The sequence below is a fragment of the Gymnoscopelus microlampas genome (genome assembly GCF_963454915.1).
Source record: "Gymnoscopelus microlampas genome assembly, chromosome: 16".
Classification (NCBI taxonomy): Eukaryota; Metazoa; Chordata; class Actinopteri; order Myctophiformes; family Myctophidae; genus Gymnoscopelus; species Gymnoscopelus microlampas.
Window position 1 is genome coordinate 19738768 of NC_139953.1, and position 26427 is coordinate 19765194.

General features: G+C 45.5%; 1 protein-coding gene across 1 annotated transcript in view; it reads left to right on the plus strand.

The window, feature by feature from the left end:
- Positions 1 to 1547: 1547 nt before the first annotated feature.
- The window catches only part of fut8b (fucosyltransferase 8b (alpha (1,6) fucosyltransferase)), a 41930-nt gene continuing 17050 nt past the window's right edge, over positions 1548 to 26427 (plus strand). The window contains exons 1-5 of the mRNA XM_084083131.1: positions 1548 to 1771; positions 10183 to 10301; positions 11482 to 11644; positions 18587 to 18701; positions 23730 to 23967. Of these exons, the coding sequence (XP_083939257.1) occupies positions 1569 to 1771; positions 10183 to 10301; positions 11482 to 11644; positions 18587 to 18701; positions 23730 to 23967 (838 nt within the window). The 5' untranslated portion in view covers positions 1548 to 1568. The remainder of the gene's footprint in view (positions 1772 to 10182; positions 10302 to 11481; positions 11645 to 18586; positions 18702 to 23729; positions 23968 to 26427) is intronic.

Genomic DNA, 26427 nt, shown 5'->3' on the forward strand with positions numbered 1-26427 from the left:
TACATGCAGTGACAAATATCACCCTCCCCGCCCGGCTACCCTCCCCTGAACATGCCAATTGTGTTCGCATAGACGCCCGACAAAGCCGGATGCACTACGGTGGATTCAAACCCACAACCTCCGTTGTGGTGGGCAGGGACTTACCACTGCGCTACCCGAGCGCCTACTGTTAATGATCTTGTTAATATGGTATTGATCAATCAAATGATAAACGAAAGGATGCAGTACTGTGGTGTGGTCGGGGAATAACAGATGATAGGTTTGTTGTACATGCCACCTGTGAGTTTGTATCTATGCGTATTTGTTTTCATTGATTCTTGGAAAAAGGAGGAACAAGGGGAATACATTTGGCAGTTATTGATGTATGCGAGCACAAGTACAAGATGAAGTTTTCATGTTTATGTCTACAAATTTGTGTACGAGTGTGCCTGTATGAGAGAGATTTAGCCGGAAGAAAAGTTTGATGGAACTTGATATGTGTGTGCACGCGTGTGCACGTGAGTGCGTGCCTGAGAGCACGGGTGCGTGTGTTACAGTATGCGCATATGCAAGAAAGTGAGGAAACATGGAAGTGGAAACCTCCCTGGACTGCGTTGGACAGCGTTGGTGTGGCATTATATCTCGAGGACTGTAAATGCGTGTGTGTGTGTGTGTGTGTGTGTGTGTGTGTGTGTGTGTGTGTGTGTGTGTGTGTGTGTGTGTGTGTGTGTGTGTGTGTGTGTGTGTGTGTGTGTGCGCGCGAGCGCTGTGTCCCTCCTTGGCATTGTCTGAGGCATGTCTGACACTGCACTCTGCACAGCTCTGCAGGAAGAGGTTTTATCTGTCTTGTCAAGTTCGCTAGCTGGCTACATGTTTTTTTCTTTGTTTGTTTGCTTCCCTTTGGCTGACTGGCAAACTAACTGATTTGTGATACCACCAAAAAGTCCCTCTTCTGTATGTGAAGGACTGACTCCTGATACCTGTCTTTCCTTTTTATTTGTTTACAGAGGCTACAACTGAAGTAGAAGAAACCAGCGGGCCTGACAGGAAGTGACGGGGCAACAGCCCAGAGGGATGCGGCAAGGTCGGCCAATAGGGAACTGAGACACCAGGGGGGGCGGGGGAAAAAGTCACCAGTCACGTTCAGCATACGTCTCGGAAGTGGGAAGGGCTACTAAGTCCGAAGACCTCCAGCGGGCCGGGGTGTGCAGCTCGTATAAAGCACATCACACCGATGTCTAAGTATGCAGGCCAGAAGTAACTCTCCTGCACCGAGGTTTACCTGAGAAACGCCCGTCACCCCATCCTATCCCCCACACCTCCCAGACACACACACACACACACACACACACACACACACACACACACAAACATCAGCCTCTCATCTACCAGTCACTCATCTGCCACACCAGGACCAATCATGCCAATGCCAAGGGCAGCACTGTTGCACACGCTGTCACGCTCGTTGTGACGGAGGCACGCGAGAGCGTGTGTGCGCGCGTAGGGCAGGGAAGGCGGAGTCTGGGAGGTGGGGGGGTGGGTGGGCGGGCGGGCACTCCGGCCGAGCATCGAACACCGTCAGTTGAACCATGCGGCCCTGGGCGGGTTCGTGGCGTTGGATTACCCTGGTGCTGCTGGCCTGGGGCACGCTGCTCTTCTACATCGGGGGTCACCTGGTGAGGGACAGCGAGCATCCAGAGCGATCCAGCCGAGAGCTCTCCAAGATCCTGGCCAAGCTGGAGAGACTCAAACAGCAGAATGAAGACCTACGACGCATGGCTGAGTCCCTCAGGTAAAACACAGTAGAGGAAGTTGTGTGTGTGTGATGGATGTGTTTTATGAAAGAGAGAGAGGAGCGGATCATGCTTTTATCTGTATACTCACGTGTGTGTGTGTGTGTGTGTGTGTGTGTGTGTGTGTGTGTGTGTGTGTGTGTGTGTGTGTGTGTGTGTGTGTGTGTGTGTGTGTGTGTGTGTGTGTGTGTGTGTGTGTGTGTGTGTGTGTGTGTGTGTGTGTGTGTCTGTGTCTGTGTGTGTGTGTGTTCTGTGCAAGCCATATTCTTGTGTGGAACCAAATGCTTTAGATCCGGCTGTTGCTACTGCTCTATTCAATTCACTTTGAACTGGGGCCCTTGTCAACACAGGCAAACACACACAGTACAGTACATCCATACAGCGTGAAGACAGCTGGTCTCCCATTAAAATCCCTTGCTTTTGTAATTATTCAGCATTGGCTCGGAAACAAAGACGGAATTCACGGGATAAAAAAAGAGAAAACTAGTTTTGCTTTCGGACGGCCAGGGTCCAGATGGGTCCCCATCACCCTGCATGCTTGTGGCTTGGTGCCGGATTCAGCCGTTGTACAGTATGTGCTTGGGACCGAGGCCTCCACCGTTGTTTACCGGGGGCGGCGCTATAGTGTCGTAACAGCACGGCCTTCCCAAGTCCCGCTAAGCTTTAGCTAATTATCCGGTACGGCATGCCAAAAGCAGCCAACTGCCGTGTTGCGTTTTTTTAAGCTTTGGAAACCATCCACACTGTGAGGGATTTTGTGTGTGTGTGTACTGTGTGTGTGTACTGTGTGTGTGTGTGCGTGTGCGTGTGCGTGTGCGTGTGCGTGTGTGCGTGTGTGTGTGTACTGTGTGTGTGATGTGAGTCTTTCAGAAATGAGGCCCAAGAGAGGCCTCCAGTCATGTCTCTTATCTGTGCATCAGAGCTCTAATAGCCACAAAGAGGCTGTTAGGGAGCTGCCCGTCATCCCCAGCCAAGGTCCTTAACCGTTCATCCCACCCCCCACTCTGCCATACCCTCCTCTCCCTCCACCCATTCTCTCACTCCTCTTCTCCACCTCTCGTTCCATTTTCTCCCTCGCTCCACCACCAAACTGCTGACAGAATGGTGGATCTGGGCCAGACTCCATCCGGAGGAACGTCCCGGGCTCACCGATCGACATAACGCACTCGCTGTATGCCTCTGCCCCAATTTGCACAGTCCTTGCACCGATCCTTAAGATGTATACAGAGAGCATATACTTCATAATATATTCACTCTTCTCTGAGACCGAGTTGAGTTGCAGCCTTCATGAACATTGCATTGAATATTTTTGAATAATATTACTATAAAATATGGTGGTACAGTAGGTTGGATGATTTTATCTGACACATCATGCTTCACATGTGGCTTTATGGTACGAGTGACCTCAGTGTGAACTGAACTATAACGATTGAATAGTTATTATCTGTAGGCCATCTCTTGTCCCTTGGACATAAAGGAACCCCAGTGGTAATACGTCATGTCTCCATTGAGGTGGCCTAACATCCCATTTATTTTCCTTTTGTGCTTTAGGCCAACCGTCCGTCAATAGTCATCTAATGTCAAATTGTCAAATAAATTCAATCAGTCAGTCATTCAGTCTGTCGACCCCACTGGTCTGCAGTTTGGTAACAGAGATGAGCACATCGCCGGCAGATTCTAGTCCAGATTCAGTGTCACTTATCCGGGCCATCGCTGGCTGATCTGAGCAACAGACAGCAGGCCACCAATCACAGTGCAGCGTTAATGAGAGGTGAGAGCCCAGGTCGAACCGGATCAGCCCGCCCCGGCTCCGCCCCTGTCAGTCACCTCGGGGCAGGGCGCCGCATGCTCCCTACCGAGAGAGATGACACACACACCGAATCCACCATGTGACAGCGGGGAGAAGGAGGGGGGGGGGAGAAGGGTGAGAGTGACAGCCGGCCTGAGCGATGAGGTGCCGATCGATCCCCACCAGGCACAAGGGATGGATGGAAGGGAGGCAAGGAGCGATGCAGTGGTAGGCGGCGAGGAGGGACGAATGATGGATGGGTCGAAGGACTGCACCATGCTGAAAGTTGAGAGAGAGAGAGAGAGAGAGTGGTGGGGGGGTTGGGCGGTGGAGGATGAGGATGGTAAGGAGATGAGCTGCAGAGAACGCCACATGGCACAGGTCCAGAACTCTGCCATATTGGATTTCAAAGTATTTTTCAGTTTGTTTGGATGTCTTTCTTTCTGCGTAGACAGTCCCCGCAAGGCTGTGTTGCGCTAAACTGACCTGATGCGGCAAACCCCACCCATCTGCTACCCACTGCAGGTAAAACAAATGCTAAGTGTTGTTTGTGAGTGCCAGCTCAGGGAGAAGGAAGAACTATGTAGGAAGGTGCGCTCAGTGAAGCACAAATCTCTGCCAGGAGGCACAACCATACCGTGTGTGTGTGCGCGTGTATGTGTGCGCGTGTATGTGTGCGCGCGTGCGTGTGTGTGTGTGTGTGTGTGTGTGTGTGTGTGTGTGTGTGTGTGTGTGTGTGTGAAATGACACAGGGAAATGGGGGTAAAGGCTGATTGTTATTGCTTGTGTCAATTACTTTTGTACAGGGCCAGACTGGGAACACTAATCAGGCCAGGAATGTAAATGACAGCAGCTCTGTCTGTCTGTCCAAATAAAAACAACGTGGGGTCTAATAGAGGTGTAGCTTACAGTTTACTGGCTGGGAAGTGACTGGCCAGCCTCATTCTCCTGGAATCTGTCTTCCCACTCAACCCTGGTGGTTACCAGCCTTAGGTGCCCATACAGATGCTTCTTGGTAACATGCTTGTTCCGGTTTATGTTGAGTACTGCACACAGCACTCGGATGGGTGATGGTGTATCACCCATCCAGGGACCTCTGCAGGGCAGGCTTCAGGGTCCAGCATTCACAGTCATAGGAAAATGGATTATACAGTCTGAGAGAAGAAGCTGAGCTAGTTATGTCAAGGAAGATTGGACTTCCACACACTGGCCATGCCGTTCAGAGCCCTCCATGCGAGCGCCTTCCTCAATTTAAGGTCTTGTGTTGTCAAGTTGACCCATGAGCCCAGATATTTGAAGTCATTGACTTCTTTCAGCACAGTGCCTCTTCTTGTTGTTGGGTTGGATGGTTCGGGAGGATGTTGTAGGTGATAACATCGGTTCTCTGGGCATTTAGCCCAAGATCAACCTTGGCACACTCTGTCGCCACTCTAGAGACAGAGGGCTTCATGAGTGCAAAAGCTGCTGGAACGGGGAGATGACATTTATAGATGGCACCATGAATGCCTGTGGATATACCAACACCGGCTGACAAATTGACTCCCAGTCAAGCTTTGCAGAAGTGGAATATTCCAGCACGATAATAACGATCCAAAGCACAATGGCAAAGTCACAGAAGAGTTTCTGAAGAAGAAAAAAGTGAAAACTTATGACCTGACCAAGTACTGTATGTCCCCTGACTTGAATCCAATAGAACACCTTTTGTGGTGTTTTAAAGAGAAGGGTGGAGCAACACAAACCCCTCCAGCAAAGAGCAGCTGAAAAACAATTGTCTCTGAAGAATAGCAGAACTTTTCTCCAGGTGTGTGTGTGTGTGTGTGTGTGTGTGTGTGTGTGTGTGTGTGTGTGTGTGTGTGTGTGTGTGTGTGTGTGTGTGTGTGTGTGTGTGTGTGTGTGTGTGTGTGTGTGTGTGTGTGTGTGTGTGTGTGTGTGTGTGTGTTTGAAAAACATTTATTTTCATGTGTCTGCTGACCCTCCACTGAGGGCAACCAGGCATAGGGCATAATAGGTTAACATAGTTTTAATGTCTTATCTATTTATGCTATTGCCAACCTTCATTTGCACACATTGTCCTCCCACATTAGTGCTTATCTCTGGAAACTAGAACCTCTACTGTGCTCAGGGATTTTCCCTTCCCTTGAACTTGTTCCTTTACCTAGCAACACTATTCATGTGCTCCATTATATTCAAGGCGCACAGAAGTATTCATTACATTTATTGTCTTGGCACATGTAGCTTTACCCCATTACAATCACTTGCTTGTTATGACAACAACATAGCAATTTAAGCTCAAGCTTGCTGCTGTTTGTCACTTTGGATAATATGAGCATCGGCTAAATGCACTGTAAACAAACAGTAGTTCCTGTGTGTCAAAGAGCTCGGAGTCTGGAGAATGGAACGGCGAGGTCCTTGTCTTGCCGTGACAGTGATGGAAAGTAACTAACTATATTTACTCAAGTACTGTGCTTCAGAAGAATTCTGAGGCACTTTTCCCCTCATTTTTCAATACTTTGTACTTCACTCCACTACATCTCGGTGTTAATGGGAGGGAAGCCAGGGGGGGAGGGTGATAATTATCACTGCATGTAATCCTACGGGCTGTGGTGGCACCTGTCAGCGGGGAGTGTTGGGCGGGAGGAGTAGGGTGAAGGCTGTACGACCTCCCGGTGGGGACTCTTCACTGGCAGGTCAGTAGTATATAGCAGTAACAACACAGCAGTAACAACACAGGAATGTCTGTGGGGAGGAATGAATTGGCATAACGACTTAATTGTGGAGAAAAAGGGGGTAACGAGCAAAAAAAAAGAAAAGTAACATTTTGAATACCAGACTTTTACTTCTAACAGAGCTACAATGTGGTACTGCTACTTTTACTTTTCAAAAATGTGAATACTTTTTCTACCTCTGGTGAGGTGACAGTGTGCGAGGACTCATTTTACTCTGTGATGCCATTAGCCCAGCTTGGCTCCTTGGAGCAGATGCCACTGGCACATCCAGACCTGAACTCCCATCGACCCGGCCGTCTCTCAGGGTCCAGAGAAGGGAGGCCTGCTGCCACACACACTAGCCCCATTGTGGAAGCTGTCTATGGGCAGGACATCTCTGTCAAGCTGGGCTTCAGGGCAGAGCTGCCGGCACTGTGGACGCGCTAAGGCATTAAGGCATGCAAGCACCAGTCACAGTCACTATCAGGCTACTTGGGGTTTGCCTGGGCGAGTGGCCTGTTAATGTTTGCACATTAAGCAGCCACTAACAGTCCCCGTGTACACAGTCGATCATATAGCATTATTCACAGTTCGACAATAGTGCATTGTGTGTACTGTATATATAATGATTACAGTGTCACTTCTTGTCATCGTCTGTCATTCTTCATTCTCCATTGGGTGGCATTCGCTCAGGAGGCAGAGCAGCCGTCTGGGAATCGGACGGCCCACGGTTCGATACCTAATTGCTCCCTGTGCGGAGTGTGCACTCACATGGACAAGCACACTGCTCCTAATAGGATGGGTCAAATGCAGAGAAGTGTTTTGCCCTCTGGGATCACTACAAATATCCCCTTTTTTTCTCTCTGTCCCTTTTTGGAGCTTATCTGCTCACACTCAGCCTAACATAATCAGGTTTTCATTTAGGTTTAATGCAGCTTGTTCCAAGTGTTTACACACACCTCCTACCAGCTGCTATTTCCTGCTGTTTATTAGCTTGACTTATTGGAGTCAAATGGTCATGCATTTCCGTATTTGCTTAATACCCAGGAAAAACTGGAACACTTACGCCTTGTTTGTGTACTTTACATCGTATAAAACCACTGTGCTGTGACGCACAAGCATGAACAAATGCATGCACACACACACACACACACACACACACACACACACACACACACACACACACACACACACACACACACACACACACACACACACACACACACACACACACACACACACACACACACACACACACACACACACACACTACATGGATCTTTAATCAATGTCCCTGCTTCATGTAAAGGCAAATTGCATTTATGTCTCACACTTTCATCTGCAGATCCCAGCGCACTTTACATTTCCATCCATATGTATGGCTTCCCAGGTCAGTTTATGGGCTTCCTTTGAAGTTCTAACAACCAACAAGTATGCAGAATATTACCACAGAGATATATGTATGCAGAACCAGCCTCCCCTTGTGCCCTCACTGCCCTGCTATCCAAACCGCCCCCGTCCAGCTCTGATCTCCAGGTGCCCTCCACGGGTTAGGGTGCGCAGCGGAGGCGAGGGGGGAGAGGACAGCAGGGTCAGCACTACTGAGGGAACAGCCTTACATGTGGAAGTTTACACTGTTTTCCACCTCAGCACCCAGTGCCACAGGGGGGTTTGGAGGGTTGAGGGGTGGTGTGGCCCGCAGACTCCAAGCTTGTCCTTCATTTGGCAGAATTTCTTTTTTCCATCCTTTCCTACCACCCCACAGTGTGAAATTTTTTTTTAAAGGATATTTTTGGGGCTTTTTCTGCCTTTATTGATAGGAAAGTAGGCTGACAGGAAATGGGGTGGGGTGGTGACACACAGCAAAGGTCGTCGGGATCGGGAGTCGAACCCGCGACACGCTGTCAAACTGGATTACCAGCGTATGTGGTATGCGCCTGGACCACTAGGCCAGCAGGCGCCCCACAGTGTGACATTTCTCATCTGGTACAGATGCACCTCTCCTGTTTCATTTGATTATGGCAATTTAGAACAACGCAGCTGCCTTGTCGAGTCTCAGCGTTTACTTTTCGAAGTTCTGTTGGACACATCACCAGAGATCCTTTGTGTATTCCTTTTGTGCTGTTTGCCACTCCCTCCCCTGTCTTTGTGGCTTTTGATTCCGCTGCTCTGAATGTTTGTAATCACTTTATATCTGCGTCTGTTGGTTGGAAATGTTTGTGCTTGGAGACTGTGCCGGCAGCTGTCTCGGCAGTTGGCGTTTAAATGTCTCTTTGGAGCATGTTAGCTAGGCCTCGGCGGCGTGTCTGTGCTGATTAGCCTGTATTAGTATACTAACAGTGCTCACAGGTTAATGCAGGTGAAAGGCCCCAGTATTATCCCGCTAGATGTGTTATACCGTACGTAGAACCGATTTTCTGCACTCGTGTCAAGGAAGTCTCCTCTCTTCTTCATATTACCTTTACCGTCACAGAACTCTCGTGGGAAATGATGTCACCGAGGCAGGAGGCCTGCTTCCTGTCTGATAGGGTGACTGTCAGGTCAGGGTGTGGCCATTGGGAGATCGTGTCTGATATTGTCTGGAGCGGTGAGAACGGATAGAGAGAGGCTTGTACATGAAGAAGAGGAGTACAACTGGGTCTGTCTCGTAAAGATCCAGGTCAGACCATTGAAATGGACATGCCTCAGATTTCACCTTGAATAGAAAACAAGAGTATATGAGCCTTACGTATTGATGGGTTTCCTCTTGTCTATTACAAAGTGTTACATAATGCAGCAGTTAAAATATCATCTGTCCTATTTCCTGCTAGTCGTTGCTAGCGTATACATTGTACTAGTACATTATTAGGTCTGCAACTATCATTGGATTAATATAATGGATTCATCATTTTATCCATGAAGTGCATGAATCTACACACCTACTGTATATGGGGTGGAAGCTATACAAATATAAATATTAATAATACTTATAGATAACAAGAAACATGACTTTAAAAAAAGACCTTCATGCTCGCCTAACATTCCTCACTCAGGGAGCAAATTGAGTTTGCATGCATTGATGACTCATTAGCATGGCCTTTTAGTGCCATGCCGATGCTGCTGTGCATTTGCATGTCGTCCATTTCTAATATCCTCGTGTACAGTATAGAGGGGGTAGTGCCTTTGTCAATGTCAAAAGCAGTTCCTCTTATTTTTTCACTTCCTTGGCTGAAGTGGTCTTATCCGTGAGACTGTGTTTGTGTGACTGTGCATCTTAATTTCACTCGTTGCCAAGGTCTATTTAATGAACGAGTTACTGAGACCAAATTGTGTGCATGCTGCCGATTCCCATTCATCACGTAGTCCTAATGGACAAAAACCCTGTGAAAATCTACCATTGTAGCAGTCATTAGTTTACAAACACGCATTAGGGAATAGCTCACAATGAATCCCGTTTATGGGGAGTACATTAAATGGGTTGAAAGGCGGCCCAAACATCATTCAAACTGTAATTAGCAATTAGGCTTTGCAAGATTTCCAGCCGCATATTTACTAAGATTACCGAATACTATGCTTGTGAGCACGGAGCGCTGTCATGCATGCTCACATTTAATCAAGTCGCCTACAAATACTGTAGCTACACAAACACCGTTAGAAGAGCTCACTGACAAACAAGGCACAAGGAATGATCCAGCAATTAGTTGTTTCAGAGCCACGTGCGTAGTGTGAAAACATTTGTTTTCCGTGTGAGTTTACATAGTTTGAGAAAAGACGGGCCACCGTGGTCAACGTGGCATGAATGTATGGCAGATGCCAGATTATGCACGGTGATGGCAGCTCTATGTAGTACATGCTCCTGTGACTTTTCCTGTCATGCTCGCTCAACATTCACACCCTTCTTCCCCTCTCACTGTTTTCCTCTCTCTTCCCTCGTCAGGATACCAGAGGGCCAGGCAGAGGCCGGATCCCTGGCTGCAGGGAGACTGCGATCCCTGGAGGACCAGCTGACCAGAGCCAAGCAGCAGATCCACAGCTTCCAGAGGCTCACCGGGGATGGTAAGCAGGACAAGGGGGCAATCACACCGCTCGAAGGGCATGGGAAGGCTTGGAGCATCAAGCCCGGTAGAGAGGATGGGGGGTGGGGGCAGTGGGATGGGGTTGGCTGTGTATGGGCATAAAGCCGCCGAGGGTGGTGGTGTGGATATTTTCACCTGCAGCCAAGACACTGTCCAGGCTCTGTTCACGCTAATTGTACGCTAGCTAGCAGTGATGATGACCGCCATGATGAGTGTGTGTGTGTGTGTGTGTGTGTGTGTGTGTGTGTGTGTGTGTGTGTGTGTGTGTGTGTGTGTGTGTGTGTGTGTGTGTGTGTGCGTGCGTGCGTGCGTGCGTGCGTGCGTGCGTGCGTGCGTGCGTGCGTGCGCGCACCACTCTAACTCTTGGGTTAGATGGGCAGGGAAAGCTGTCAGGTTGGCGGGTGCAACGTGTGAATGGAATGGAAGAGGGTGTGAATGCCCCGGTGGCAGAATGGAGGAAAGAGAGAGAGAGAGAATGGAAAATAAGAAGGACAAGTGAGCGTGGAGGGTAGCACAGGGTCAGCCTTTCCATCTTTGCCGCAGGGGAAGAAAAGGCTAAAAATACCCGCCGGCGTTTTCCACAGAGGGAACAAGAGAGAAAGCGAGAAGAAAAGAAAGAGAGTGTAAGATAAGGTTTAAAAAAACGGTTTTCCTCCTCCTCTCATTTCAGGCCATCCTTCCTTTCCTAGCGTTTTTTGTTTTGAACAGAAACTAGAGCTAACCACATGGGTCGCTCGACATTGTTTAGCTGGGGCGGGGTGTAGAGTTCCGTCCTGTTGTCAGAACATTGTGACAAAAAAGAAAAACACATGAAAGAGAGCCAAGAGCCACGAAAACAGTCATCAAATGCTTCTTAATGAGGTCAATGTAACACCCAGGGACACTCCGATAGAGAAAGAGAAATATTTTAATGGCCACATCCCGAAGCCATCACTAATGCCAATAGGTGGCGACACAGTAGTCACGTAAACATGCTGCCGTGTTCCCATGCTCCACATTCTTTCCTCCTCTCTCTACTCTACTTTGAAGCTGCTTTGAGGATAAAGTTCTGGTTTCAGTGATTCCATTTGTAGGTCACTGTTGTACCTCAAGTGCCTCCTCCTTTGGTGCTTCTTTGTAAGGTTTCATGGTTGTCCTCTCCCGTTACCTAAACCCTGCAGGCCCCGGTCCCAATCAAGAGGAGCTGCGAAGGAGGGTGGAGAATGGCGTCAAGGAGCTCTGGTACTTTGTGCGCAGCGAGGTGAAGAAGCTGGCCAACGTGGAGGCTGGCGAGAGGCAGAAGTACGCAGACACGTTGCTCCAGGACCTGGGACATCAGGAGAGGTTGGCACACATGCAGCGCCTTTTGGGCTCATGTCAAATATATACAGTATATCATCAGCAGCACACACTAATGTCCCATCAAAGTGGAAAGTTCCACATTATGACAACCCACTCCAATTTGTGGCATCGGGCATTAATTATTTATAGCGGTGGGTCGCTTGCAAACAAATGGCTCTTTTTTGTGACTGAAGCCAAATAAACTTGCCCATTACTATTACTATTATTATTATTACTATTATGAGGCTGAAATGATGAAAAGCATTACATCTGTGGCAATGTTTGACAGTGTTTTTTGTTGATTATGATTTTTACTTGAGTTGACATACACTAGCATTGCATTTTAGTTAGAATGAAAGTTCTTTTTGACTAATATAAGCCCTAGTGAGATAACTTTTCAGGATGACGTCCTGTAATTGTTAACACAGGACATTTGTAACGTTAATTAACGCCAATTTACACCAGATAGAAGATGTGTCTACACAGCAAAACACACTTTGTTTCTTATTTTCACTTGTCGAAGGTGGGAAATATGTACTATATCGTCACTGTCGGGTGGAAAAGTCCAGTCCAAAACTTTTCACACACACTTTTCAGGAAAATGCAAAAAGAACCTGTGAAACAATGGATCCAATGTAGTTATTATTTAGTCACAAGCTCTTGTTAATACTTTTCATTGGTTCAATATTTATCAAATCCACAGACAGACTTAAACCACTTTCCCTTTCACAATTCGTCGCATCGTGACACGTTGTGAGCTTGTAGATCGGCTATCTTTGTTTAATGCTTTTGTGTGACACTGTAGTCATGACGAAGTAGGGCATTGATTTATGAAAAAAACTGTTGAAAATGGAGATATGAGGTTTCTGCCCGACAGCAACGATACGCAGCCATAGGCTTCATGTATGCAGACTGCAGGCTACTGACATCATAGCCTCAGTAAACTGACACTACATACAGTATTTTTACTCAGAGAGTGCTCAGGTTTTCACAGTGTACCGTCTGAGCATGTTCTTTTGATTGTCCGTCATCTTATTATACATCCACTTGATGTGCATGTAGACCACCAATAGGTTCTAAATGGACTCGGGCCAAAGAGCACAGAAGCAACGGCTCAAGGGCCGCAACGTTTAATTTAAAAGAGAAAGAATACAGCAAGAAATCTCCTTTTCCACAAAGAAATACATTTGGCCAAGACTGCAGTAACCGTCTTTATTTTTACAGGGCATTTTACTGTAGGTGAAAGATGGAGGAATGTTTGCTGGTGTGGGAGCGTGCAGTGTGTAAAGATTACTGACTTTACCCTATCTCTCCCTACATAAAAAAGGGCCGTTCAACGTACAATCATTATAACTATAGAACTATAAAGATGTAGTTTTAAAAATCGTTCCAACTCCACACCACGACTATAACAAATACAACAAAGAAAAATATGTGTTTACTGTGACTGTCCCACGTATTAAAGAAGGAAAGGAAAGCACTTTTCAACAAGGTAATTCAATGTGCTTTACTCAAAACATGAAGCATTAAGACGATAAGACAGAGCATTAACACAAAAGAAAGCACATTATTATGATGATGATGAGTATTATTAAAATTATATTTAAAATACATTTTAAAAAATAATAGGAAGTTAAAATAAAACAGAAAGTTAAGAGAATAAAATAGCGGTGCAGAAGAAAATGATCAATAAAAAAGTAAACAAAGCACTCACAGCAGCAAGTAACAACAGGGTTTGCCAGGGGAGAAAATGTCAAAGGTCAAAGCCACACCCATGCTGCCAGCTGTTTGGCTGGCCTCCACGCAAGTGAGAGAAGAAATGCTTGGTGTCAGTTGGCCAAGTGTTCCATTGTAATCCTGCCGAAGTGGCTTACATGCTCCATTGTCTCAGCCCTGGCTGTCTGAGCAGCTATCCATCGACAGATTCCTCACCCCATACACTCACGCACGCGTACATACACTTTCACACGAGCGGCACATAAGCCTGAGTCATACTTGGTTGTGCGCAGGTGGAAAATAGCATATCTACAAGCTCACGTGCTGCAACACTGTGAGCTTGTAGATCTGCTATTTCTGGTGTGTGACACCACGCACAACGCATTATTTCAATCCCTATAGCAAGCGAGAAGCTATTGAGCGTTGAAATACTGTATTTTATCTGAGAAATAGTCGCTTCGCTGCTTTGGTTAAATGTTATTGACGTCGTAGTAAAAGTTCTTTAAAAAAGAAGGAGGTCATTGAAGAACATCCGAGCCAATGGAAATCAGTGGGATTTTGTGTACAGTATTTTCCAAATTTCATGGCCCTTGTACATAATCTCATTAACGTTATCATCCTTATTATTATGCCATTATAAGTGACTTATACATGATCTTTTAACCGCATCAATTACAGCATGTCCTCAGGGGTAGTAAATCCTAAACAAAAACTGAACAACTTTGGCAATACTGTGATGACCTTATTCTCATTGGCTTTCTGTAGTTGTTATCAAACTTTCTTTAATAGTGTACTCCGGCTACGTAGTTTTTTCAGCCCCTTGACCAGTACAAAGCATTCTTCCTGATAGGGCTGAATATTCGATGTTTCTCTCTTGGCTATTTTAAAGTGTTTTTTTACAGGTTATCCTTGTTTGGCCTTGTTTTCAAGTGTACATTTCAACCTCTTATCTATTTTTCAAATCTATTTTTGGCTTTCATATTCCAAAATGCCTCAGGCCATGTAAAAAAATATATTAATAATGATTTTCCTTCAAGCCAAGTAAAAAAAGAAAAAAAATGATTCAGGCCAGGCTGAGGTATATTGGTGATTGGTTGTATTTAAAACATATGTTATATACAATATTTTGTGTGTAATAATAGTTTTCAGATTTAAATTATTTTATGAATCAGACAAAATACATTTTGTAGAAATCTTTTGAGTAGCCCAAAGACAAACACTGGCTTTATTCAACAGGATAGACGAGGAGAGTGTGAATGGTGTGATGCAGTCCACTGAGAATGTCAGGGTTACAGATCTCATTCCTCTGGCAGATTAACCCATTCAATTCATTGGTTCTCAAACATCAGTGGTTCTCAAACTTTTTCATGTCAAGGACCCCCAAAATGTATTTGGTTGTGGACTCCCATCTCAAAATATTTTGTTCCAGGGACCCCCAGAAACAAAGAGTTGAGTTACAAATGTTATTTTCAAAGATGTGCACAAATGTTCATGATTTTTCAAGAATAGCAGGTCTACAAGCTCATAGTGAGGCACTCGGTGCCGCGCTATGAGGTTGTATATCTGCTATTTTTGAATAGCCAAAGTATAAAATAATGGTTAAAGAGGTTAAAATCTAAAATGACGGGAGCTTTTCCCCGTCTCAATGGGTTAACTGGCACAGCATGGCACTAACATGACACCAACACTGCCATGCTGTGCCAGTTACCCACCCATGATTAGGAGTTTCATTCCCACTGTGAAACTAGATACTGTGCGAATGGCACTAGGTGTCGGGCCACTGTGACCACATCAGAAATGTGTTCCTCTATGGGGACATACCACGGGTCACAGACAAAGTCAGAGAGAGAAGGATGAGGTTGACAGGGCACCGCGTCAGGCACCCGAAACCAGAGGCAAGCAAACTGACACTATGGGAGCCAACCCAGGGCAAAGCCAGGAAAGGCAAGAATCGCACCACCTACGAGACAGCTTAGCTAACAACACTGTAGAGCTCAAGACCCTGATGTTAGATAGGAGAGTGTGGAGGGCAGCGATTCAGGAGTCCCGAATTGGTGATGGCTAGACCGCACTATTGCATTGCAGATACTGTACACTGTAAAATGCTGTGTTTGTTTATGAATTTGTAACTCAAAGAGTGTATACATGTAGCCAAATGGACACATATTGTATGCCATTTAGGACAAGGGTAGCCGACGCTTACTACAATTTTAAAGCCGAAATCAAATCGGTTCGGGAGGGGTACCCGATTTTATTTCGGCTCTATAAAAGTCATTTCATACTAATGTGGCTCATGCTCACGGCTCGCGCCGCTGGTGGCGAGTGGAGACCCTATATGACGGAGACCGGAGACCAGTCTTAGCAAGTCTGCTTAGAGAGCCACTGCTAAAAAAAAACACAGATTGACACATAGCGGTGGTCAGAATGACCCTCCTTGTCCCTAGACAGAGCGCAGGGGAGCGGGGGCCGGAGATGTAGAGAATAGAGATGGCTCGTTATTTGGCAGCTTATAAACTTTCGTCCATGCAGTGTGTAGGCTGTAATAACACTACAGCCAGCAGCACTGCTGGAAATGGAACAGATGGTTAAATTAATACCTGGCTATTGCGACCGCGGCGCGCTGTGGGGAATTTGTGCCGGAGGTATAGAGGTTTTCCCTTTCTAACGATAGGATACCTATTGTGTTCATAAATGGTCACCAGCCAGAGATTTCAGAGGTGTTTGTTCCTCCTGGAAGTTGGCTTGTGTCTCTTCCAAACTACCGCAGTTTTCCCTGGCTTCACTGCCGACAGAATGAACTTGAAGCTGGGCTGAATGAATGAGTAAACAATGCTGAACGCCGAACTGAGTTCAGGATGCTACAATATCTCGGCGGACTGAACAGCCGCCGAGATGTTGCCCCCCCCCCCCCCCCCCCCGAACCTCTGAATGATGTCATATTGTAGTCGGAACCAAGCTGAACCAAATTTATTTTGTCTTTGAAAGTGTAGTACGGTCTATGCATCGGCCTTAAGGCAGTGATTCTCAACCTGTGGGCCGGGGCTCAGTGGTGGACCGTGAGGATATTGCAAGCAATTCTTAGATTTTGATGATAATATAAAACGAATATTGAAAAGATATATTATGTAAAAAAAAATATATATTAACGTCATATTATTTTACTTTTTTCTTTAAAACCTTGAAAAGTGGATTTACAATTGATTGATTGATCATAACATGCTCTGAAAATTCACGTGGCCCACCCATCTGACCACAGCCGAGAGTTAAGTGGTCAGATGGACCCGTATGGGTCCATTTGGGTTCATTTTACACTCTCAAGAGTTAAATTGTTGTTAAACATCTGCATTACTTAATTAAAGAGTTGTTATTTTCATCAACGTTTGCCTGTTATCTCTCCTATGGTACCACATCAATACACAGCATGGAATCGTGGTCAAAATCTTATCCAACGCTAACAAAATATTCTACCGTAAGTCTTGGGTCTGAGAGGCTAAATCTCATCAAATGGTGGTCCGTGGCTCAAATGCCGAATAAATAGTGGACCTTGATATTAAAAGGGTTGAAAACCACTGCTTTAGAATTCTACTCCACTACATCTCAGAGGCCAATATTATAGGCCTACTTTTTACTCCACTACAATTACTTTTTTTACTTTGGTACTTGATTTGATGCCAATACTTGTACTTTTACTCAAGTAAAATGTTGAATACAGGCCTTTTACTTGTTACAGAGTATTTTTTATATTGTGGTATTGCTACTTTGACTTAAGTAAAACATCTGAGTACAACTTCCACCACTGTCTCCAATAGACCGATCGCCAAGCTCCGCCTCCCATCGGATGTTAGACAAACTGGCTTGATTTTGACAACTCGCCCATGCACTTTCATTGGAATATCGAGAATTTTTCACATTAAATAATCTGATGATTTTTGGAGCCAGAGCTCCAAAATCTCTTCCTGTTCTTGTCAACATAGCCTGCAGTGTGCACCGGAAAGATATGCATATTGTTTCAACAAAATAAATACTAGCTGTTTATCAGTCCAGCCGATTGCTTAGCAGTCGGTCTATTGGAGCAGGGTAACCTGTACTGCAATTGTGCAGCGCAGCCAAGCCCACTGCTCACAGCAGCCACAATGACCGTAGCTCCTGCCAAGCCACAAGCCTCACACACACAATGTATACACACATATGGATGAACATGCGCGCGCGCACACACACACACACACACACACACACACACACACACACACACACACACACACACACACACACACACACACACACACACTATACATAAAGAATGCCCCCACTTCTTTTCGCTGTCAGAGCCCTCAGGGGCTGTCTGTTGATTCCCTCTAACGTAGTTTTGTGGCCGGTGAGGTTTGGTTTTCCTACCCACAGATGCTGGGCATGGCTCCCCTGTCTGACATCCGTTCACACACACACACACACACACACACACACACACACACACACACACACACACACACACACACTCACACTCACACTCACACTCACACACACACACTGTGGCTTCACATACGACTATGACTAATGATTATCTAATAGCCATAGATGTTGAATGTGTGTGTGTGTGTGTGTGTGTGTGTGTGTGTGTGTGTGTGTGTGTGTGTGTGTGTGTGTGTGTGTGTGTGTGTGTGTGTGTTCTAGTGTTACTGATGTGTTATGCATGTGCAAAGAGTCACTCATACAAGATGTGACTGATTAGGGTCAAGTAAGTGAGTAATAAAGTCTGTGTGTGAGTGTGAGGGACCAATCACAGCCCTTGGGATGTTCATATCAGAGGTTTTGGAACATCGCCCAGATCTTTGGCAGCAACAAACATGTTTCAGAAAAGTTTCTGCTGGCAACAACACAACAACATCCAGATGACAGGCCTGTCCGAAAACCCCCACATAAATATCAAGCCAATGCAGTCTCTGCAGTAATGGCTACACAGGCTTAAGATGACACTATTTGCGTTCTTAGATATTTAAACAGTGTCACAAATTAACCTGTGTGTTGATGGTTTATGTGTGCACCAAATGTCCTGTGCGTTTGTTTTGTGTACATACGCTCAGTATGCGTGTGTCTATATTGTTTGTATGCATGTATGTATATGTGTGTGTGTGAGAGTTTACTCTCCAAGCAAGTTAACACGGAGGATTTGACTCCGTATTTGTGTCTGTGTGTGTGTGTGTGTGTGTGTGTGTGTGTGTGTGTGTGTAGGTCCATCATGACAGACTTGTACTACCTCAGCCAGGCTGACGGAGTCGGCGAATGGAGAGTAAAGGAGGCCAAGGACTTATCGGATCTGGTCCAGAATCGAATCACCTACCTACAGGTACCGACAGAACCTCCTACACACACACACACACACACACACACGCACACGCACACGCACACGCACACACACATACACACACAGTCAAATCCTCCGTGTTAACTTGCTTGGAGAGTAAACTCTCACACACACACATATACATACATGCATACAAACAATAGAGACACACGCATACTGAGCGTATGTACACAAAACAAACGCACACACACAATCACGCCAACAAGAGAGTTGACAACTGTCCACCCACACGGTACCTGCCCTTTCCTTTCTCCGCTCTGCACACAAACATGCGCTACACATTTTGCGCACGTACACATACACCTGTCCACCCACACTCTCACCTCCTACCTCTCCAGCAGTCCACACACACACACACACACACACACACACACACACACACACACACACACACACACACACACACACACACACACACACACAAACCCTTGTCTCGCGCACACACTGCATAGCGAGCATTAGGCACCAACGTGCGCTCACACGCCTGCTTGTCTCATTTGCACCAGTCATAACTGTCAGAGTCGGCTTGGAAGAGGCACAGGTGAGAAGTGTGATCACACAGAGTGAGAAGATGTCCTCTAATCAATATGCTACGCACGCACACACACATGCACACACACGCACACACATGCACACACATACACTCACACAAACACATACTGTATACCAGTGTGGTTTTTAAAGTGTGTGCCGTGCCGCCAGGCCTCCAGTGGGAGAGGAAAATGAGACCTGAGGCCGATTCTACAAAATGTCTTCTAAATTCTAACTGTTTTTTGAAAAAACTTATGTTACTATGTAAGTGGTTCTCAATCTTTTTCATGTCAAGGATCCCCAAAACTATGAAAACAAAACTAACATGTATTTGGCCACGGACCCCCATCTCAGAATGCTTTGTTCCAGGGACCCACCCCCCCCCCAGAAGCAAAGATTTGAGTTACACATGTTTGCTTTAAAAAAAATAAAAAATAGAACCTTACACACAAAATTATATAAGTGTGTGAGTTCATATGGACACATGCAGACACACACACATGCACATAGTACCCATGCATACAAATTCATGAAAACGTGGTGTCACACAGGCAAAAGCAGGCACACATACCGATAATTCCTTTGCCTCCTTTACTCTCCATTCGTAATTTTGAACCGTTATCGAGTACAATAGCCCTCCCCCGCTGGCCAGAATTCACATTAGTAATGTTTATTCCATACCCGAGTACACTTCAATTCAGCTGTAATGGTACTTAGGTGCCTCAAGGGAGCGCTGTGGTCTATGGGGCTTTGGGAGATAGGAGAGTCACTTGTCAGAGTTAACACATTGACTGCTATTGATGTCTATAGAAGTCATTTCAAATCCAACGCTTGACTGCCGTGGACGTCTATAGACGTCAGTTAGTGTTTTCAGTGATTACGATAGAGGGTGCTTTTCCACAACCTGTGACTGATCCTGGAACTCCCGAAGAAGAATACACCCGGAAATCCCGTGATCTAAACAAATTCCAGCTTGTCCGGACTAACACTATCACATTTATCTCTGATTTCTTTTCCCAGATTGCGTTTTTGGTGAAAACAAGCTATATTCAACTGCCGATAACTAAAGAACGGAAGATCGCGGTTCGCGGTCCTCTCCCCAGACATCTGTTGTTTACATCTTCTTTGAAAAAGAAATTCTGTGGGTCTCAGTAAAAACGCTGGCTGTGGCGGATTCATTAATTAAGTCATTCTTAAAAGTCACTCTTAAAAGTAATGTGTTAAGAGTGTTAAGAGTGAATAATAAAGTTTGACTGCATGTGTTCCTGACATTGTCTTGAGTTGTAATAATAATGGAACAACAATATGTTGTTCCATTCCAAATCAGTGTGCCAAATCAGTGTGCGCTGATGGTCTTTGATACGTGATTGCGCAGCCAACGTAACATTGTAGCAACAATTTTCGCATGTCAGTAACGTCATCCTTGGTATCTAGACACCCGCAACTAGTGCCTTTTTTTTCACACTCACGCTACTGAAACACTAGCAGGATTATTATTTCATATCAACATTCAAGTAGAACTATAAGAAGGTACATCCCATGTAAAATAATGCGTCACTCAGATGATATAATGATATATCGTGCAAGTTGTTTTTGTACGTAGCAATAATTTTGTTGCAGCATTATACCGCTATCTACTGGATTGTGGGATATGTGACGCTTGCCCTTCCAGGCATGGGACAAGAAGTTCTGTCATGTCATTGGCTGTCCTTCAGACCATCAGAGCCGATCATCAAAAAGGTTGCGCGAAACGCCCACATTTTGACGAAACACCCACATTCCGACATGTAAATGTTGGACTTCGCTGTTATCCCCGTCAAAAATGTATTATAACAAAATATCGGTTTCACTAGATTTTTAATTGCCCAGACCTATCTGAACCCCTCGAGCCCCTGTCTCTTTGCTCCGGTGTGGCGGGGCCCCAGGGGGGTGGGGCCTGAGCAGCGGCGGCACGGCGGCGCTGGCTGCAGCATTAATGAGGCGGCGTGTTTGATGAAGAGAGCGGCCAGTCAGTCTGGCTGGGCGGAGACCAGCCCCGCTAACAGCTGCTGTCACCGCCACTGAGGGATCACACTGCTCCACTGGCCGCCATCACTAATTCATCACCCCTGCACACACACATGCGCGTGCGTGCTTCAATGCACGCACGCTCACCTGCGGTAATGCCCAAAAAAAAAAGGAAAAGAAAAGACACAAGGGCACATGCACAAGCGCCGTGTACGCATGCACAGTAAATGTGACAGTCTCGTGCACAGATGGATTCCCACACCTGTGCGTTGGTGATGGATATGCTCACGTGTACACATATATAAACACAGTCTGGAGATTGATGTGCTCACTCACAGGCGGAGAGATCATCTGTTTGTCTGTATCTCTCCTTCGCTCTCTCGCTCCCTCTCACAGACTCACACGTACAGTGGTGGCTACTATTGTCTGCCGCTAACAATGGGCTCTCTTCGCCTCTCTCACATTAACTAGAAAACAACCGGTCCTAGCAGCGTTCGTTTTTATTCTCTCTTTATCTTTTAGCATTGTAAGCCTTCACATTGATCCTTCCCTTTAGAAAAGGAACGGTGTGTGACTTTGTTTCCTCCTCTGTCCGTGTTGTGTGCATCATGTGGAACTTCTGCACCTGTTGGCTGATAATTATCTGGACTTGAACCGGCGCGCTCCGCCATTTGTCATGTCTCATTGTTCTCGGGCTACACATACACGCGCGCGCGCACACACACGCACACACATACACACACACACACACACACACACACACACACACACACACACACACACACACACACACACGTTTGTATAACTATACTTGGGAGGACATCAACATTTTAGGACCGAGATCTTCTGAATGCAATTTTTACAATTAATTGAACATTTATTACCTAAAGCCGAAGATAGCAGATCTACAAGATCACAACGCATCGCAGCGGTGCGCTAATGAGTATAAATCAGGCATAACTCCAACTCTAACCCCTAAAACTAACTTCTGAATCATTTATATTAATTCTAACCCCAGTCAAAATATGTTCCTAATTGTAAAGCTATGGTAACTCTAAAAATCTTTTTTTTTTACCCATAAGACACCGTATTCTCTTGTGTGGACCAGGAAGATGGTCCTCACAAAGTCCACTGTACTTGTAGGGACATTTGACCCTCACAAGTATAGTAATACACGTATATACACACACACACACACACACACACACACACACACACACACACACACACACACACACACACACACACACACCCTCTGCAAACATGCGGTGGGCCCTCTCTCCAAAATGAGTCACTATGCGACCGCCTCTGTGTTTCATACTCACAATGCACACCATTTAAACAGCCACTTAACCTACAGAGTGGCACTTATGCGCTGTCTTTGTGCTCCCCTCTGCTGTCATTATCCTTGAACCAGGTCTCTGGGCGCTCCGGCATCATTCCACTCTCGTCATTACTAGCCCAAGACTCCAAATGAAGCTTACCCTCCCCTCCGCTCCGCTTTAGCTGTTTGCCTCCCTCCCCCTCTCTCTTTTTTGTGTGCCTTTTTTAAAACTCTGTCTCTCAGCTCCACTTCTGGGAAAGCAGCCTTTCAACAAGTCCTTTATTTATTTTTTTCATTTGTAAAATATTTTTTTGTCCAAAACGCCATTGTGGATTGTTAACCTCTGTCAGCACACCATGCTTTAGAGTCAAAATCATTCAGCTAACTCCTCAAAGAAAATACCCGAGTGACTTGCTTTGTTGGCACAGGCGACCATTATGTTTTTTTTTTACACCATTCAATGGTGGTGATAATAACGCTAATAACAACGCTTTGGTACATGGAAGGGTACGATGCATCTCATTGTCTTCTACACTCTGTCGCTAGCACGTGCGGCAGCATTAGCCGATGGGTGTCGTCGCACAGCCTGATTACCATGAGCTAGCTACAGCTGTGGTAGTCTAATGAGGAAAACACTCCCATCAGCCAGTAATTGCTGTTTAGGAAGATGAGTTGGCACAAGAGTTGATGTGCGTTGGAGGCTTGCGGAGCGCAACGCTCGCTCTCATCGCGTCTCATTGAGAACGCAGCATGAGTCACACTGCTGGTTTCCACTTCGTTTTTGTTATTGTTGTTTTTTTTTAAGGAAGGAAGAAGACTCCCTTCCTTTTCCTCCTGTCTTCCATGCGGTACACCCGCCCTCTCTATCTGTCTGTATATTGAATTTATGACACAAAGAGACATGGAGGGGCATCAGGTAGAGCATGAAAGAGAAAGGTTGGCATCGAGGAGAGACTGGTAGCTTTGGTTACATTTGTACACGTTCAGAGTTAAATTTACACTGAGGATTTTACTGTGCAGAGGAGAGTGTGCCTTCCAGAGACGCAATAGGAAGGTCAAACGATAAAAAATGTTCAAATGTTCTCAACTTCCCGCCTTCTGCCGAACCCCACTCCCCCTTACCACCATGTCCTTCTCTCCCCACCCAGAATCCCCCTGACTGCAGCAAGGCACGGAAGCTGGTGTGTAACATCAATAAGGGCTGTGGCTACGGCTGCCAGCTGCACCATGTGGTCTACTGCTTCATGATCGCGTACGGCACCCAGCGCACTCTCATCCTGGAGTCCCACAACTGGCGCTACGCCACCGGGGGCTGGGAGACTGTCTTCCTGCCCGTCAGCAACTCCTGTACCGATCGCACTGGGGCCACCACCGGCCACTGGTCAGGTAGGGGACACGCACGCATGCACACACACACACACACACACACACACACACACACACACACACACACACACACACACACACCCACACACATTCCAAGTAACTTACAGTACATGTAAGTAGCAGTACATGTAAGTAGGCATGGTCATTGTGTGACATGCCTATAAATGGGTGTATCAGGTTTGTTTATTGTTATGTCTAAGTCAGAGTGGCGTGGCCGTGGTCCTACCTATATATGGGCATATCGGGTTTGCTTATGGTTATGTCTGAGTCAGAGTGACGTGGCTGTGGTCCGCCAGCCAGCCCGCCCTCCCATTAGCCAGTTTTAACATAGGATTATATTCAAATTTATTATTCCAATAATCTGTGCAATTCCGTAAAGTGATGGTCAATACTGTAGGTAATAAAGTACAAAATCATTATAATGCATAATCTGAATGCAGAGCAGACAGTATTGCTGCACAATTAATTGAATTTTAGTTTTATCACAAAACACAACCAAACCAGTTATTCTATTACTAAAATCGTATTCTGTCATTTCGTTTTTTTCGGCTGAATGATTAAACTAAGATATTTTAAGTTGCACTGTAGTACGATTAATCGATTATTAAATTGATCCTTTCACCCCCCACATTGAATATTTTAAATGATGCCACGACATGGCGTCTGCCTGAGGGTGGAACTGCAGGCTAAGTGGCGGTTGGCCTCTGTCAAGCTGACAGGAACAAAGTGCCTGCAAAGTAGCTTGATCAGTGATGATATTGGGTTTTACTTCATGAAGCTCTGCCTGCTTTGATTTCTCTCTCTCTCTCTCTCTCTCTCTCTCTCTCTCTCTCTCTCTCTCTCTCTCTCTCTCTCTCTCTCTCTCTCACGTAGCTCCTTCCTTGCAGCCGTTCATTTCTCTTCTATCGCTTCATTTGACTCGGCCTCTCTTGGGTTCTCCTTGTCTTTCTTGCTCCTTATCTCCTGCTCTCTCTCCCTCCGTCTCTTTCTCTCAGCGCCATTTCTCCCATTTTCTTCTGCCTTTCATGTGTCCTTTTCCACTATCTAATTCATTCTTCTGCTGTCTGTCTCTCTTACCAACAGCCTCCTATATAGGCCCTAACAGGCCATCTGCAGCTCACTGCTGATACACAGTAAAATCCTCAGTGTTAGTTTAACTCTCAGGTTTAACCAACTGGACACATACTGTGAGGCACTGTTTCCCAAACAGTGTCTTTTTTTGTTTCCTACATTTAAAAAATAGTTTAAATAGAAAAAAATCATATCTTTTCATAAAACCAAATCCAACATTTTTCAAAAAATATTTCATAAATAAAATCAAATAATTTCCATTAAAAAAACGTCTAAGAAGTAGTGAATATAGCAGATCTGCAACGCGTTGCAAAGGTTTTCACTAGTTTGGGTCTCGGACAACTAATTTCTCTTTTGGGTCTCGAGCTAAAAGGTTTGGGAACCACTGCTGTAAAGGTACATTTGGTTACATTTGTACAAATTTGGTAAAAAATAATTGGTACATTTGGTGCATTACTGTACATCTATCCATAAATGCGCAAAATCTCGGCATTCATGCATGCAAGTCTGAGTAGGGTATAACAGGTACACCTGGTATTGCATAACCAGAGGGGCATTGCGTTCCCAATGGGCATCGTTTTCCAACGGCATCGTTCCAAACGTGCATTGGCCTAGTTTGTGCAGATTTGTACATTCAGAGTTACAAATTGATAAATTAACCCTGAGGATTTTACTGTGCAGTATCAGTCTCTCTCTCTCTCTCTCTCTCTCTCTCTCTCTCTCTCTCTCTCTCTCTCTCTCTCTCTCTATTCCTTTTTAGTAGTACAAAGTTAGAAGTAGTGTATCAGCTCGGAGATAGTAAATTATTTAACATCATAAATGTTGACGCGGCTTGGCACTGTGACAGGCAAATGAAATTACAAAATAAATTGGATTATACAATCTGTCGATCTAAACGCAAACGGTTGGGATTGGAATCTTTAAGCTCTGTCAGTGTTCTTTCCTGGCTTCTTTGCCAGAGAGAGAGAGAGAGAAAGAAAGAGAGAGAGAGAGAGAGAGAGAGAGAGAGAGAGAGAGAGAGAATGTATAATATGTATATGTATTTGGTGTGCATGAAAAGGTACAGAACATAAAGCTAGGGACATTTGAGAAAGCAGTTAAAAGGTCAATGCGTTAGGGGACCTGCTCTGATTCCTTCTCTAAATGAGGCACGCAGTAGAACAAAAAAACGTGAAAATCTAACTTAATGCAATAACGCATGAGAGTGCTTTATCGCTGCGGCATGGGCACGATGTGAAGCGGTGTGCAGTCGCAGTACTAACCACGATAAAGTACGACCTCAAATGTTTTATTACTTTTATAAAATGGTTACCAAATATGGCAACGTAAAAATCATTTGTAAGAAAGGAAGGTTCACAACTCACATTTTATGCTCTGTACAAAACCTTT